General features: G+C 50.5%; 1 protein-coding gene across 2 annotated transcripts in view; it reads right to left on the bottom strand.

Moving 5' to 3' along the window:
• The window catches only part of Hel89B (histone acetyltransferase 1), a 282,946-nt gene that overhangs the window by 65,082 nt on the left and 201,988 nt on the right, over positions 1-15,876 (bottom strand). For both annotated transcript variants that reach the window (XM_045760944.2, XM_045760943.2), the window contains one exon: positions 15,049-15,197. In XM_045760944.2, the coding sequence (XP_045616900.2) occupies positions 15,049-15,197 (149 nt within the window). The remainder of the gene's footprint in view (positions 1-15,048; positions 15,198-15,876) is intronic.

Below are 15,876 nucleotides of genomic sequence, written 5' to 3' on the forward strand. Positions count from 1 at the left end.
GAGAGGAACCCCGAGTTCTGGCACGACCCTTCCGGGAAGGCCCACCACGGAACCCCCGGAGAACCAACAAGGCCAACACAGGATGGCAAGAAGCCGAAGCAGCCTGAATATACTGCGCCACGGAAGAATCCTCAAACAGCAGAAGACAAATAGGAGAAGACATCCTAAGAGCCAAGGCCCAAGCAGATTCCATAGAGGTGGCAAGCACCCCCTGCCAACACGCGAGCCAGGCAGCATAAAACAGGAAAACCGCATCCCGCAAGATTGGCGAGAAAAGCTTCAACAAGGCAGCCGATGAGCGAGCCGCCGAGGCCAAGGCTCCGGAACCAGGAACAGCCCCAAGCACCCTCACATCCTCCACGAGCCAGTCCGTAGACAGCACCAGGAGGGAGAAGAAATGTAAAGCTGAAGCCAAGAGGCCCCAGGCGCACAAGTCCTCAGCAACCTACGCAGTCAAAAGGGAGGGAACCTGCACATGGAGCTGAACGACACCAACATCACATGGAAGGGCAGGAGCAAACACGCACTCATTGAGGTGCTCAAGGTTGCCCCCCAGGAAAACCTGAACCACCGTCGAAGCCTCCCGCCACTCAAGCATGTGGGAACGGCAGAAGGCGTGCCAAGCCTCCAGGGCAAAAACAGGACAGTCCCCCAGCCAAGACGACTCCGGGACCTCATAATAGAGCCAGAAAGAGAACGAAGTCCCAAACCTGAAAGCCAAGGAATCCATTGCTGAGACATAATCCGGGTCACGCAGGAGGTTAGCCGCAAGGGCCGCCCGCACCACAGCAGGTTGAATGCGTTAAGCTGAAAACCTCCGGAAAGACGGAACCAAAGCACCCAGGGGGAACATGGAACCGAACCAGGGAAGGGGCAGACACCAAATCCAACTCGTATGCAGAGAGGGGTAAAGAAAACCCCACTCCTTGTAACAGTAAGCCCCGCTCAGAGGGCAGAAAAACCCAGGTGGGGCCCATGGCCCTCCAGTCAGCCCCAAGGTCCTCCTCCACAAGACCTGGGGCCGAGTCCTCCCCCAAGCGGCGACCTCACAAGACAAGGCCGTCGTAGCCGTAGAAGCAGGACAGAAGGGGCCCACTGGTCAGAACCAGAGGCTTTGGCCGGGGGGACTACACTTTAACACTTTCGCCTGGGCATGACGCAGCATTGCGTCATCCGTTTACTGTCGGTAATGCCGGGGATGACGCAGCATTGCGTCATTCACTTTAAATAATCTCCAAAAATCAGGTTTTTATCCGATTTTTGGGGGACTGGTTTTAAAATGTGCGCCGATGTCTTCCCATTTTCTTTGTTGAGCCTCGTGGCCCTCAGGCGGCTTGACACACACCGTGGGCCCATTGTTTTCGCTCCACTGTTGTGACCAATGTCGCCTCCCCTCGCATCTCAAACGTGTGAACATTTCGGCTATTTTCCATGGCTATATTTCTTATTCCGGCTTTAGAAACTATCTACGCTTACTCCACGATGGATAGTGATCACGAACAAGGCCCTTCCAGGAAGAAAATTGCGAAAGAAAGGCTTGAAAAGGGCGGGAATTGGGAGTGTAGCTGGAAGGCGTCTGAGCGCTCACTTGCGGCTAACGCGTCGCCCGTCTTCAACTCATCGGCGGTTGGAGCGTGACCAGGTTTTTTATTTTATATGCAAATGTTCCTCTAGAGAATTCTATTGCGAATCCATTGAGATCAAAATGAAAGACCTAGGACGAAAACTGAGGTGACCAGAGTGAAAATAGTGAAAACATTTTATCGCGTTTGCTCGCTCCTGGGTAACTCGTTCGCACTTTCTCTGTTTGCTGCGGGTAATTAGCCAGGCTTTTGGAGTTTATATGCATTTAGTGCTGTAGAGAATTCTATTGCAAACACAATGATACCAAATTTAATCTCGTAGGACGAGAATTAAGGTGACAAAGTTGAAGAGAGTATACACTTTTCAGAATTTACGCGCGCTCCCGTGACACCCTGGGGCCCAAATCGCACAGTTGAGGGGTGGCGGGCGGGGTACGCCAAAGTGTTAATGCTTCCATCGCCACACCTGAAGGGGCATCCCCCTGAGGCTCCCCAAGTCTCAAGACCAACTAACCCCTGCCCTGGCTCCGAAACCCTCAGACGTTTCAGGGCCGGAAGCAGGGGAGGGGGACCAGAACGAACAACCGGAGGGGAAGGACGAGGAGGTGAGGACTGAACCAGAGTCGAGGCGACCCCCTCACCCCAAGTCCGGATCTCTATAAGCAAAACGGGGCAGCCGCGGGGCATCCGGGTGAGCAACCAACCGAGCGTGTTGCAACAACCTAAACCTAGCATGCAACGCCTGCGCTGCCTGTACCCTAAGCTGATCCTCGGCAAACTAGGTAAATCGAGTCCCAAGCAAGCAGCAAAACTCGAAGGACTTGGCGTCAAAAGTGTCACCGACCCAACAGGCAGCGTGACGGAGGCAAAAACAGTGAGGATCACCTTGAGACAAGGGGACCGACAAAGGGACAAGGGCGACCCTCAAACTCGCATGAAGCGAAGGGGGACTCCGGGGACACATCCATCGGACCCGCGCGCCCCCTAGGGAATTCCCAGGGGCTTGAGCGTTTACTGTAAGAGGACTCGCGCTCAGGTAACCCCAGGCAGGGTACTGCTAACTGGCTCCCAACACTACCAAACTTTCTACAGCCGAACCCCAGGGACATGTACACTCACGGGGACCTAGCAATGGGAGCACCACCTACGAAAACCGTATTAGGTCAAGCACCAGTGGAAAATAGGGCAGATCCCCCTACAAGGCAAAAACAAAAAGAAAAAACCCCGTACGAGGACAATGTACCCCAAGGAAGGGAGCCGCCCGCTGTAATTGTTGAAAACAAGCTACGCAGCACCCTGCGCCCCTGACCAATGCAAACTGCCTCTAACCCTAAGGTAAACAAGGGAGACAGAACACCCAAGCACCCAAAGGGTGGCCTAAAAACCGAGCAGTTAAACTGTTCCGCAGAGGCAGGTCCCAAGGGACTTGTGGAAGGGAACCCCAAGCCCCAAGGGCAGTACTTACAGGGCACCTAGGGAAGGTAACCCTAGGCGCATGCAGCCCAAGTACTGAGGACTAACTCCTGGCTCTTGCACTCCTGCAGAACAACCACCACACACTAAGCACAGCGCTGCAAAAACACAGGAGCCAGAGCACACGACTTTTGCCTCTATCATCAGCCTAAGAACTAAGGGTAGATAGCCGGCATGTGGGGTCTGGGGCTCCCCATTCCCCCTCCCAGGAAGGGGGAAGCTGCGCAGACAGCGGCGCGGCGACGGGTGACATCATGATCGTTTGCTCGTTTCATTTAGGGGAATTCTATCCACTTGTTAGGCTTTTGGTAGCAATATTTTCACCAGAATAGGGGTTTGTTTTGGGATGCTTACCTTTCTGGGTGCCTGACCCGGTCGATGGCAGACACAGAATGCTTCCAACCACATGGGGGCTTCTATAGGCCATTGCTCCCCTTGCCTCTCTGAGGGGGCCAGGTTCTGGCCATGGTGCCCGGTAGGCCCAAATAACTCCATACACCTGACTGATGCCAAAGTCTGACATTAGCATATCAGCCTGGATAGTTCCGGGGAGCTGAGGGGGCTTCCCCCAGAAACTTATGTTAAATTATTTTATGTCAAATCATATATATATATGTATTGTGCTGTTGAAGGGTTAACCTACCAAGGATTTACATCTGGTGATTTACATACAAGGATAATCACCACATTTAAAATTTCTATTTTGAGTGCCAGCACTTCACCATATCATTTATGGTGTTTAGTAGCTCTGTGCAGATGAGTGTGTCTTTAATGTACAGGCTGACCCCACCCTGTAGCATGCATGTATCACATCTGAAAAGACTGAACAATACTGGTATTGTTACAGAGTTTAGTCCTGTGTTCCCTATTCCCACATATATGTCATATGACTTCCTGTTTGTATATAACTAGAAGATATTGTGAGTTTATTTTAATTAATTAAGAAGCCTGATGTGACAGTTAGGAACATATGTGATTTTTTTAATTTGAGACGAGGCTGTGGATGTCTACTTCATGATAAATATGGCAGAGCGGACTCAGTGACAGTGTTGCTTTGCCACCCAAGGGGTTGGACTCCCGATGCATTATGGGAGCAGCGCTAGCCGGGACGAGATTGGCCAGTGGTTGGATTGGGCAATGGTTGGTTTCTTAGGTCGATTTGTTTGGTTGACCTGTGGAGATGGTGACCAGCCATCTTCACTGGTCTCTGCGGTTCTGTACAGATCACACGTTGTAGTGTGTGCTCTCAGTATTAGTATATTAGGGACATTTATATATACAGTATATCGATCGTCTTCTTACCAGTAAGGTAAGAAGGGGATCATTGTGGGGATCAGAGTACGGGTAAGTGTTATCACTATTCTCAAATGCACCACCACCACCCATTGGTGCATTTGTAACTATTGTGGTGAAGTGACTTGTATTTTTTATCACTGTTTGGGGAGACTGTCATATTTTGATGACTGTGTGGACTTTAACTCTGGAGAGGAAATTTCTGACTGCCAGATTTTTCAGTCATTGTGAACTCAACTTTTGAAGACGAGTAATTGACTTTGCCATTTGTTAGTACGTTACACTGTAATTTATTATCAGGTAATGTACGTTTACATAGCATCTTCTCAATATTAAATGTATCCGGTAAATGGGTTAGGGTCAATTCTTTTTTATAAGACCTGCCGAGGGGAAGGGGGGGGGGGGGGGAAAGGGGGTCCCAGCCCACCAAGCCGGCCGCCAGCCCGCTTGGTGACTTGTGTTATTGATGTTCATGCCGAGACATTACCCCCCTCCCCAATCTGGTTATGTAACATCACCATCCATCATGTCCACAACTTACAAGACATCTTAAGCTGTCTAGTGTAATTACGTAAGTGTAATTACCTAAGTGTAGTTACAGGATGAGAGCTACGCTCGTGGTGTCCCGTCTTCCCCGCACTCTTTGTCATATAACGCTTTGAAACTACTGACGGTCTTGGCCTCCACCACCTTCTCCTCTAACTTGTTCCAACCGTCTACCACTCTATTTGCGAAGGTGAATTTTCTTATATTTCTTCGGCATCTGTGTTTAGCTAGTTTAAATCTATGACCTCTTGTTCTTGAAGTTCCAGGTCTCAGGAAATCTTCCCTGTCGATTTTATCAATTCCTGTTACTATTTTGTATGTAGTGATCATATCACCTCTTTTTCTTCTGTCTTCTAGTTTTGGCATGTTTAATGCTTCTAACCTCTCCTCGTAGCTCTTACCCTTCAGTTCTGGGAGCCACTTAGTAGCATGTCTTTGCACCTTTTCCAGTTTGTTGATGTGCTTCTTAAGATATGGGCACCACACAACAGCTGCATATTCTAGCTTTGGCCTAACAAAAGTCATGAACAATTTCTTTAGTATATCGCCATCCATGTATTTAAATGCAATTCTGAAGTTAGAAAGCATAGCATAGGCTCCTTGCACAATATTCTTTATGTGGTCCTCAGGTGATAGTTTTCTATCTAGAACCACCCCTAGATCTCTTTCTTTATCAGAATTCTTTAAAGATTTCTCACATAATATATAGGTTGTGTGGGGTCTATGTTCTCCTATTCCATATTCCATAACATGACATTTATTAACATTAAATTCCATTTGCCAAGTGGTGCTCCATCTACTTATTTTGTCCAGGTCTTCTTGAAGGGCATGACAATCATCTAAATTTCTTATCCTTCCTATTATCTTAGCATCATCAGCAAACATGTTCATATAATTCTGTATACCAACTGGTAGATCATTTATGTAGACAATAAACATCACTGGTGCAAGAACTGAACCCTGTGGTACTCCACTTGTGACATTTCTCCAGTCCGATACATTGCCTCTGATTACTGCCCTCATTTTTCTATCAGTCAGAAAATTTTTCATCCATGATAGAAGCTTACCTGTCACCCCTCCAATATTTTCCAGTTTCCAGAACAACCTCTTATGTGGAACTCTGTCGAAAACCTTTTTTAGGTCCAGATAGATGCAGTCAACCCAACCATCTCTTTCCTGTAATATCTCTGTGGCTCGATCATAGAAACTGAGTAAATTCGATACACAGGATCTTCCAGATCGAAAACCATACTGTCTGTCTGATATTATATCATTTATCTCTAGGTGTTCTACCCATTTAGTTTTGATTAGTTTTTCCAATACTTTCACTATTACACTTGTCAATGATACAGGTCTATAATTGAGGGGGTCTTCCCTGCTGCCACTTTTGTAGATTGGAACTATGTTAGCCTGTTTCCACACGTCTGCTACGATTCCTGTACACAGGGATGCCTGAAAGATCAGGTAAAGTGGAATGCTGAGCTCAGGTGCACATTCTCTCAGAACCCATGGTGAAACGCCATCTGGGCCAGCTGCTTTGTTCTTACCGAGCTCCTTGAGCATTTTTTCCACTTCGTCTCTAGTCACCTCTATGTGCTCTATGTTGTTCTCTGGAATTCTTATTGTATCTGGTTCCCTAAAGATTTCATTTTACCATGTAACCATGTTATTGGGTGTTTTTTGCTTAGTGACATCTAGCTACTGTGACTTGTGCCTTGTGTCAACTTACTTGGTTGTGGGAATATGTATATAGATATTGCAAATAAGCTGTGTCGTGTAGATAAGTTTGCCCCAGGAAACTGGTCGATTTTACTTAGACTTTCACTCAATCCTAGACATTTTGAACTTACATATTTGAGGCCAAGAGGTTCACTGATTTATGAGGGAAAGTTCTACTCCATGAGCCTTGCTTGTAATCATGACATAACAATAACAAGATAAGTCTTTAAAATAAGTGCCGGACCAAATGGGTTGTAGTGGATATATTGGCCTATGGGCTGCCCCAAACAACAGTCTGTTGGACCAAGCTCCCACAAATTAAGCCTGGCCCTAGGCTGGTCTTGGGGATTAGAAGAACTGCCAGAACCCCTCTTGAGGTACCATCCCTTTACAAAACAAAGGATTGCATGCAAGACTGGAAAAACAGGAACCCTACAGAAGCTAACCTGAATCCAAAAGATGCGGGTACATAAGGAAAGCAAAGTCCCATACCTGTAGGAGGAATTGAAAAAGATTGACTGAACTGAAAGAGATGGGAGTGGGGAAGAAGGAACTCTCTTGAAACAAGAGACATCCGAGGATACTAGTGGAGAAGCAGCTGAGAAAGCAAGCACAAACATCAAAGGAGGATAGGAAATGCCTCCCAAATGAGCTGAAAAGACCCCACAGAGAAAATTAGATACACAGAAAGGTTGAAGGGCATCCAGAGACCCCACACCTTGGCCACATTCCCCGCCCTGGAAGTCCTAAATGAAGACTTCAGGGGAGAGCTGAGGACACCCAGGTACTAGGGACAGTTGCTGGAAGAACAGAGACCGAATGCAGCCTTCAGGATGAACATGGCTAAAAAGATGTAAGCAGTGTGTCATACATATAAGCATGCAAACCCTAATGCATCCCTTAGTCACCAAACCCATGAATGCTCCCAACCACAAAGCAAATTTTGCAAAAGAGTCAAAGATTCTTGCACTACTCAGGGCAAAGTTCCATAGACATAGTATGGCCTCTCAAGGACAAGCTATTGAACTCAGCAGAGAAGTCATGGAACAGAACAGGGACAACACCAAACAAATGCCTAGGAAAGAGCTTCCCTAAACACATGCAACACATGACAAAGCCCACAAATGAGGCATGAAACTTATTCATGTGAAGCAAGCATTAAACTCTGAAACAATTCACAAGCAAATGGCCCAGTGGGATAGATTTCAAAGGACGGCCTCACTTATCTGGAAAAACTGGGATCCCTAAAGCTGCCAACTGAAGCAGCCACTAATACTTTGGGGCATCAGTGACAGGACTGAGCTTTGTTCACATGAAGAGCTAAAGCTGCCAATGCTGCTGCCACCTGGCAGTAGCTAGTTGGAACCAGAGGAGTAGGGGGTGGGGTCAATCTGACTGCTGAGTGGATCATTTGTAGTCGTTTCCTTAGTTACTTTTCTTTCTGTGAACCTTGCCGTTATCCATATTGCTTTGCTTACTTTCTGGAATGCTTCCTTAATGAGGGTCATCATAATAATTCCCCGCTCCTTGAGCCTCTATGAGAGTGTAAAATTCTGACTCTGGACTCTCCTTTAATATTGCTCAGAATAAGATTTTTACAATTTCTGTAGATGTGTGCAGAATTAATTGGTGCCTTGGGCAGGCCACTGGGTAAAGTTAAAATGAAATTTTAACATTGTCTCTGTTCATAAAAAAAAAAGATGGAGGATGCTCTAAGCTACAGACCAGTATTCCTGACCAGTATGGTAGCAGAAGACATTAGAAAAGGAAATAATGCTTGCATGAATAAACCACCTAGAAAACAATAACTATGCTAACCAATAAATAACTTGAATTCAGAGCACTGAAGTTACATAGATGAAACCTGAAAACTTCCATGGTAGAGTGACTGAAATAACATGGGAAGAAATAAATAGGCAGACAGAAAATTCCTCTTACTTAAAAAATGCTTCTGACAGAATAATACACAGACCAATTTGGAAGCTGTTACACCCGAGAGGTGAGCAAGAGAGATTACTCGAGTGGACGAGGGGCTCTTAATTAGACAAAACCATAGTAATAAAAGAAGATTGCAGAGAAGTAACTCATGGGGGTGCCAAACTTAAAAAAACTTGTAGCTCAACTTTGAAGAATTAAAAAACATGTAACAAATTCAAGCTCTGAACTCTTACAATTAAATTAGGAGGAGTGGATAAATTTCCTATAACGCCCTTATTTGGACAACAAAAAACCAGCGTTGAATGTAATGAAACGCCATTTTCTGGGTGAGTCCCGGAGGCTCCCCGGAGCTATCCCAGGCTGATATGCTAATGTCAGACTTTGGCATCAGTCATGTGTATGGAGTTCTTAGGCCTACCGGGGACCACGGCCAGAACCGGGCCCCCTCAGAGAGGCAAGGGGAGCAATGGCCAATAGAAGCCCCCGTGTAGTTAGAAGCATTCTATGTCTGCCATCGACCGGAACAGGCACCCAGAAAGGTAAGCGCCCCAAAACAAACCCCTATTCTGGTTAAAATTGCTACCAAAAACCGAACTAGTGGATAGAACTCCCCAACCGAAAACAAGCAAACTAGTGTGACGTCACACACTGCCGCGCCGCTGTCTGCGCAGCTCCCCCCTCCCCGAAAGGGGGAAGGGGGAGCCCCAGACCCCCCGCGCCGGCTACCCACACCTCAGTTCTTGAGGCTGGATGTCAAAAACACGAAAAACAGCCGACCGGAGGGAGGGAGGGATGCCGGGGAGCCTCCGGGACTCACCCAGAAAATGGCGTTTCATTACATTCAACGCTGGTTTTCTGGGGGGAGCCCCGTCGGCTCCCTGGAGCTAACTACCCACAGACAGAAAAAAAAGAGGCCCAGGGACATTCACAAGGTAACGAGCAGCCAGGACCCTGTTCGACCGCCAAAATCCCCGCGCCCGAATATCAGACCAAGACATATTCCCAAAGACGGCAGCAAGAGCCGCGAACTTACGAACGTCATGGCCACGGGGATAGACCGCAGGCTGGCTGGACCTAATAACCCTGCGGACGACCTGAGAGACCCGAACCCGCGAACAGGGAAGAAGGGAAACCGGATCAACCCACAGCGCGTCCCCGGACACAGAAGCTGTGGTGCGCAAATAACGGCGAAGCGCCGCAACCGGACACAAAACATGATGCACCCCCGGCCTGACCAACCAAGCATCAACCACCCATGGACCCCTCCGGAACGCAGCAGTCTCATTCTTCGCCAGAAAAGAAGGAGACGGCTGCAAACGAACAAAACAATCACCACGACCAAAAGAGCAGAAACCCCTGCGCCGGAGGAGAGCATGAAGCTCCCCTACCCGACCCCCAGAGGCCAAAGCCAACAAGAAAAGTGCCTTGGAAAAACAATCCTGGACCGAAGAGGCCACAACGAAACGAGGAGATGAAAGGAAAGCGAGCACTCTGTCCAAAGACCATGACGGCTCAGGCGACGCATGAGCAGGCCGGAGGTGAAACAATGCACGAGACAGCTTGCGAAACGGCGCAGACGTAACATCGATACCGAAAGCAAGCTGAAGCGGCTCCGCCAGCGCCGCACGATACGAAGCGACAGTGTTAGGCATAAGATGACGGTCCTGAAACAACCACGAGAGGAAGGACAAGACCACCCGAACAGACAAGGAGCTAACACGATGAAGACGCAAAAAGAAACGGAAGGCCCGCCAGGAAACTTCATAATGCCGCCGAGAAGAAGCCCTCAGGTGGGACACCAACAAGGAGGCCACCTGTTCACCATAGAGATGATGATGGACTCGAGTAAAAAAAACCATACGCGAAGACTCGAGGAGAAGATCGAACCAGCTACGTGACGCACCGGCCCGATCTGCTGAAAGAGGTGGAGCCGCAGGAAAACCCTCGGGTTCGGACACCGAGCAACCAGCGCCTGAAACCAAGGCTGGGCCGGTCACCAAGGGGCCAGAAGGACAACTCTCCCCCGGTAAGTCTCTAAGCGAGTCAGGACCTGGAGCAACAGCCGAACCGGGGAAAGAGGTACAGGAACCCCCATCTCGACCAGTCTAGCCGAAAGGCATCGACCCCGACGGCCTCGCAATTGGGGAAGGGCGCCGCATAAACGGGAAGACGCCGCGACCACGCCGACGCGAAGAGGTCCACTTCGGGGCGCCCGAACGTCTGGCAAAGCCAACGGAAGGATTCGTCGTCGACCGTCCACTCCATGGAGAGGGGAACGAAGCGAGACAGGGCGTCGGCCAAGACGTTGGACACGCCCCGTATGTGAACCGCCAGGAGAGCCAAACCCCGAGAACTCAGCAGACGAGTCACCCGAAGCGACCAACCCCAAAGAGACAAGGACCTCATCGAACCCCCGCGGTTCAGGCAATGAACCACCAGAGAGCAGTCCGAATGGAGCCGAATCGTCGATCGGCGGGCCACCCGAATCCTCCCCAGAGCAAACCACACTGCCGCGAACTCCCGCACCGTGCTGTGAGCTCGACGGAAGGACGGACCCCAACGCCCCTGGCCGGCCTGGTGAGCACTGGACACAAAACCCCAGCCGAGAGACGACGCATCTGTGTACACATCGAGCGAGGGCTCGGGTAGGCGCCAAGGCACTGAACCCCGAAAAACCCGAAGAGGAAGCCGGTGACGCAGCAACCGACGCAAGTCCCCCGGGGGTCGAACTCTGCGATCGCGAGAGAGGCGGAAGGGGGAACCCCGAAGGAACCAGAACAGCCGTCGAAGCCAAACCCGACCCGGCGGGTAGACCACCATCGCGAAGTTCAGGCTCCCGCACAGCCCCTCGAGCAACCGCCGGGTGACCCGAGGGCCCTCCAGAAACAGACGAAGGCGGGACCGCAGCCGCAGGAGAGACTCCGGAGGGAGAGACAAGGAGGCGGTTCGAGAGTCCCACACGAGACCCAGCCAAGTCCGAACCTGAGAGGGAACCAGATGGGACTTCCTCCAGTTCACCAAGAACCCGAACTCGGCGAGCTGGGAAAGAACCAAATCCCTGGCTAGCAAGCAAGCTGACTGGCTGGGAGCCCAAACCAGCCAGTTGTCGAGGTAGGCCAACACCCGAACACCTAGGAGACGCAAACGAGCCACCACAACCCGTGTAAGGCGCGTGAACACGCGAGGTGCCAGGTTCAACCCGAACGGGAGACAACGAAAGCGGTAACTCAGACGCCCCACAACAAAACCGAGCCAGTCCCTGAACCGCGGATGAATCGGGATATGCCAATAAGCGTCCCGGAGGTCCAGGGACACCATCCAAGCTCCCGGCTCCAAGAGGAGCCGAACCTGAGACAGCGTAGTCATCCGAAAGGAGGGGCAATGAACCCAGGGGTTCAGACGGGACAAGTCCAGAATGAACCGCAGGTCCGCGCAGTCCCGTTTCGGAACCGGAAACAAATGGGAAACCCATCTGAGGGACGACGTCGTTTCGATGACGCCCAAGCGTACCCACTCCAAGATGATGACAGAGCGCAGGGGAAGAAACCTGCCCTGCCAGCCCCGACCCCCCAAAGGGGGGAGGGGCCACCCAACGCCACCGCAGGCCGCGAGACACGACCTGAAAGGCCCACGAATCGTGGGACCAGGCGCGGGCGAACAGCGCAAGCCGCCCCCCCATCGCCCCGTCAAGGGGGCAAACCGCGAAAGGGTCGGCGACCCTTACGAGACCCAGAACCCCGCACAGCGCGAACACCGCGCCGACCAGACGAGGGAGGGTCCGCAGGAGGAGCCAACCAAAAACCTGACACCAGAGGCCTACCACGACGAGAGGAACCCCGAGCCCTGGCACGACCTTTCCGGGAAGACCCACCCAGGGACCCCCAGAAAACCAACAAGTCCGACATCGGACGACAAGCCGCCGACGCAGCCTGAATAAACTGCGCCACGGCCGACTCCCCAAACAGGAGAGGACAAAAAGGTGAAGAACGCCTAAGAGCCAGAGCCCAAGCAGATTCCACGGAGGAACCCAGCACCGCCTGCCGACACGCGAGACGGGAAGCATAGAACAGGGAAACCGCATCCCGCAAAATCGGCGTGAACAGCTTCAACAAGGCAGCCGACGAACGCGCAGCCGAGGACAAGGTGCTGGACCCCGGGACGGACCCAAGCGTCCCCACATCCTCCATGAGCCAATCCGAAGACAGCTCCAGGAGGGAAAAGAACCGCAAGGCCGAACACAAAAGGCCCCGGGCGCGCAAGTCCTCCGCAACGAGCGCCGCCGAAAGGGAGGGAACCTGCACATGGAGCTGAATAACGCCCACATCGCGGGGAAGGGCAGGGGCAAACAAGCACTCATTCAGGTACTCAAGTTCACCCCCCAGGAAAACCTGAAGCACCGTGGAAGCTTCCCGCCACTCCAGCGTGCGGGAACGACAGAAGGAATGCCAGGAATCCAGACCAAACAAGGGGCAGTCTGCTAGCCAGGACGACTCCGGAACCTCGTAACGGAGCCAGAAAGGGAACGAAGTCCCAAACCTGAACGTGGACGGATCCATTTCTGAGGCATAATCTGGGTCACGCAGGAGGTAAGCTGCAAAGGCCGCTCGCACCACACCAGGTTGGATGCGATAAGCCGAAAACCTCCGGAAGGACGGAACCGACGTACCCGGGGGAACACGGAACCGAACCCGGGGAGGGGCTGACACCAAATCCAACTCGTACGCAGAGGGGGGAAAAGAAAACCCCACTCCTTGTAACAATAAGCCCCGCTCAGTGGGAAGAAAAACCCAGGCGGGGTCCAGCGGGGCCCAAGGCCCCCAAGTCAGCCCCTCCCCAGCCTCGAGGTCCGTCACCACAGGACCCGAGGCCGAGTCCTCTCCCCAAGCCCCGACCCCACAAGACAAGGACGGAGCAGCCGGAAAAGCTGGAGGAATGGGGGCCCACTGGTCAGACCCTGAAGCTTCGGCCGGGAGACAAGACTCGAATGCCTCTGCCGCCCCCCCCGGAAGGGGCAACCCCCGAAGCTGCCCGAGTCTCGAGATCAAGTCTCCGTGGTGTAGTGGTAAGACACTCGCCTGGCGTTCCGCGAGCGCTATGTCATGGGTTCGTATCCTGGCCGGGGAGGATTTACTGGGCGCAATTCCTTAACTGTAGCCTCTGTTTAACGCAACAGTAAAATGTGTACTTGGATGAAAAAACGATTCTTCGCGGCAGGGGATCGTATTCCAGGGACCTGCCCGAAACGCTACGCGTACTAGTGGCTGTACAAGAATGTACCAACTCTTGTATATATCAAAAAAAAAAAAAAAAAAAAAAAAAAAAAAAAAAAAAAAAAAAAAAAAAGTAACCCCTGCTCCGACCCCGAAACCCTCAGACGCTTCGGGGCCGGAAGCAGGGGCGGGGGACCAGAACGAACAGAAGGGGAAGGACGAGGAGGTGCGGACTGAACCAGGATCGAAGCGACCCCCACCCCCAAGTCCGGGTCTCGAAAAGCAAAGCGGGGCAGCCCCGGGGCATCCGGGGAAGCAACCAACCGAGCGCGTTGCAACAGACGAAACCTAGACTGCAACAGACGAAACCTAGACTGCAACGCACGCGCCGTCTGTACCCGAATAGAATCATCAGAGGATTGATGTACTGAAGATAACCGAGTACTGAAGATAACTCCTGGTTCTCGCACCCACAAAACCAACACCACACGCAAAGCACAGTTCAGTAGCGACACCGGAGCCAGAGCACACGACCATCGCCTATAGCATCAGCCTCAAGAACTGAGGTGTGGGTAGCCGGCGCGGGGGGTCTGGAGCTCCCCCTTCCCCCTCCCGGGGAGGGGGGAGCTGCGCAGACAGCGGCGCGGCAGTGTGTGATGTCACACTAGTTTGCTTGTTTTCGGTTGGGGAGTTCTATCCACTAGTTCGGTTTTTGGTAGCAATTTTAACCAGAATAGGGGTTTGTTTTGGGGCGCTTACCTTTCTGGGTGCCTGTTCCGGTCGATGGCAGACATAGAATGCTTCCAACTACACGGGGGCTTCTATTGGCCATTGCTCCCCTTGCCTCTCTGAGGGGGCCCGGTTCTGGGCGTGGTCCCCGCTAGGCCTAAGAATTCCATACACATGACTGATGCCAAAGTCTGACATTAGCATATCAGCCTGGGATAGCTCCGGGGAGCCGACGGGGCTCCCCCCAGAAAATGTCTGAATACGATCCTTCACAAAAAAATGACTAGGTTTGGGAAAGTTCACAGATGAGTTTTTACTGCTTGCCCCTATATAAAGTGAGATAACTTGGGTAATAAAGTTATAGAGATGAGAAAATATTAAACCCTATTTCTTCAGCAAAAGAGAAATTGAGGAATGAAAAACCATTCCTAAAATTACAATTAGATATTTAAATTAGGAAATTACACACTCCTAAACAAAGAAAGTGCTTATCAATTACTGTATTAATGTACAGTATATGCTTGAGTTTTGGGAACAACTGAATTAAAACAACTGACCTGTATCTATCATTAGGAGGACCAGTGTAGTGAAGAGGGTTTAAATATTTGCGATGCACAAATTTCTGAACCTCGTACACCCAGTGGCCTGTTAGGGTAGGTGGACATACCACAAGTGACTGGAAGGTGGTGCCTTTACATCCAGACTTCTGCAATTAAATTTTTGTAATGACAGTCATTTAATGAACAGTACAGTACAAGATATTCTGTAAATTAGAGATCAAAATTAAGGCCCAACAACCAGACAGGACAGGAGAAAAATTGTAGTTATTAATACAAACACAAGACAAAGTTCTCTAGTGGTAACTTAGCCATAAACAAAGGGGAGTGCATATGCCTATATATAAATTTATTTCTCAATATCTGTAGCAGGTATTTCCATGAAAGAATTCAACCTTCAGATATGGAACACTCGGGGAATCTCCAGGCACACCATTAAATGGGAAAGTTTTCTAATAGACATAAAATAGGCCCATTCCCCTGCCTGTGGGGTCGCTAGATAGTAGATATATACAGTGGAAATCTCGTTAATCCATGCATGCGCGCCCCTAATTACATGACGAGGCATTTGGCTATGTCCTCTGCATCCCCTTGCCACTTTGGAGGGGGTCGAGGGGGGTTAGGGTTTTTATATAGCTTCAGGGCACTTATTCCCCCCCAACCAATTCTTCAATGAGTCGGAGTTACTCCCGCTAAAATAAATATAATTACACGAAAGCAACTGATAAAACATTCCCAGACAAGCATATTAGAGGAAACTGAAATGGTTGTGTAATGAGTATAGGACACCTAGGTCATGGATTATATTAGTTTCCCTCCCATTCCCAA

Source organism: Procambarus clarkii, chromosome 45, assembly GCF_040958095.1.
Source record: "Procambarus clarkii isolate CNS0578487 chromosome 45, FALCON_Pclarkii_2.0, whole genome shotgun sequence".
In the NCBI taxonomy this organism is placed as follows: Eukaryota; Metazoa; Arthropoda; class Malacostraca; order Decapoda; family Cambaridae; genus Procambarus; species Procambarus clarkii.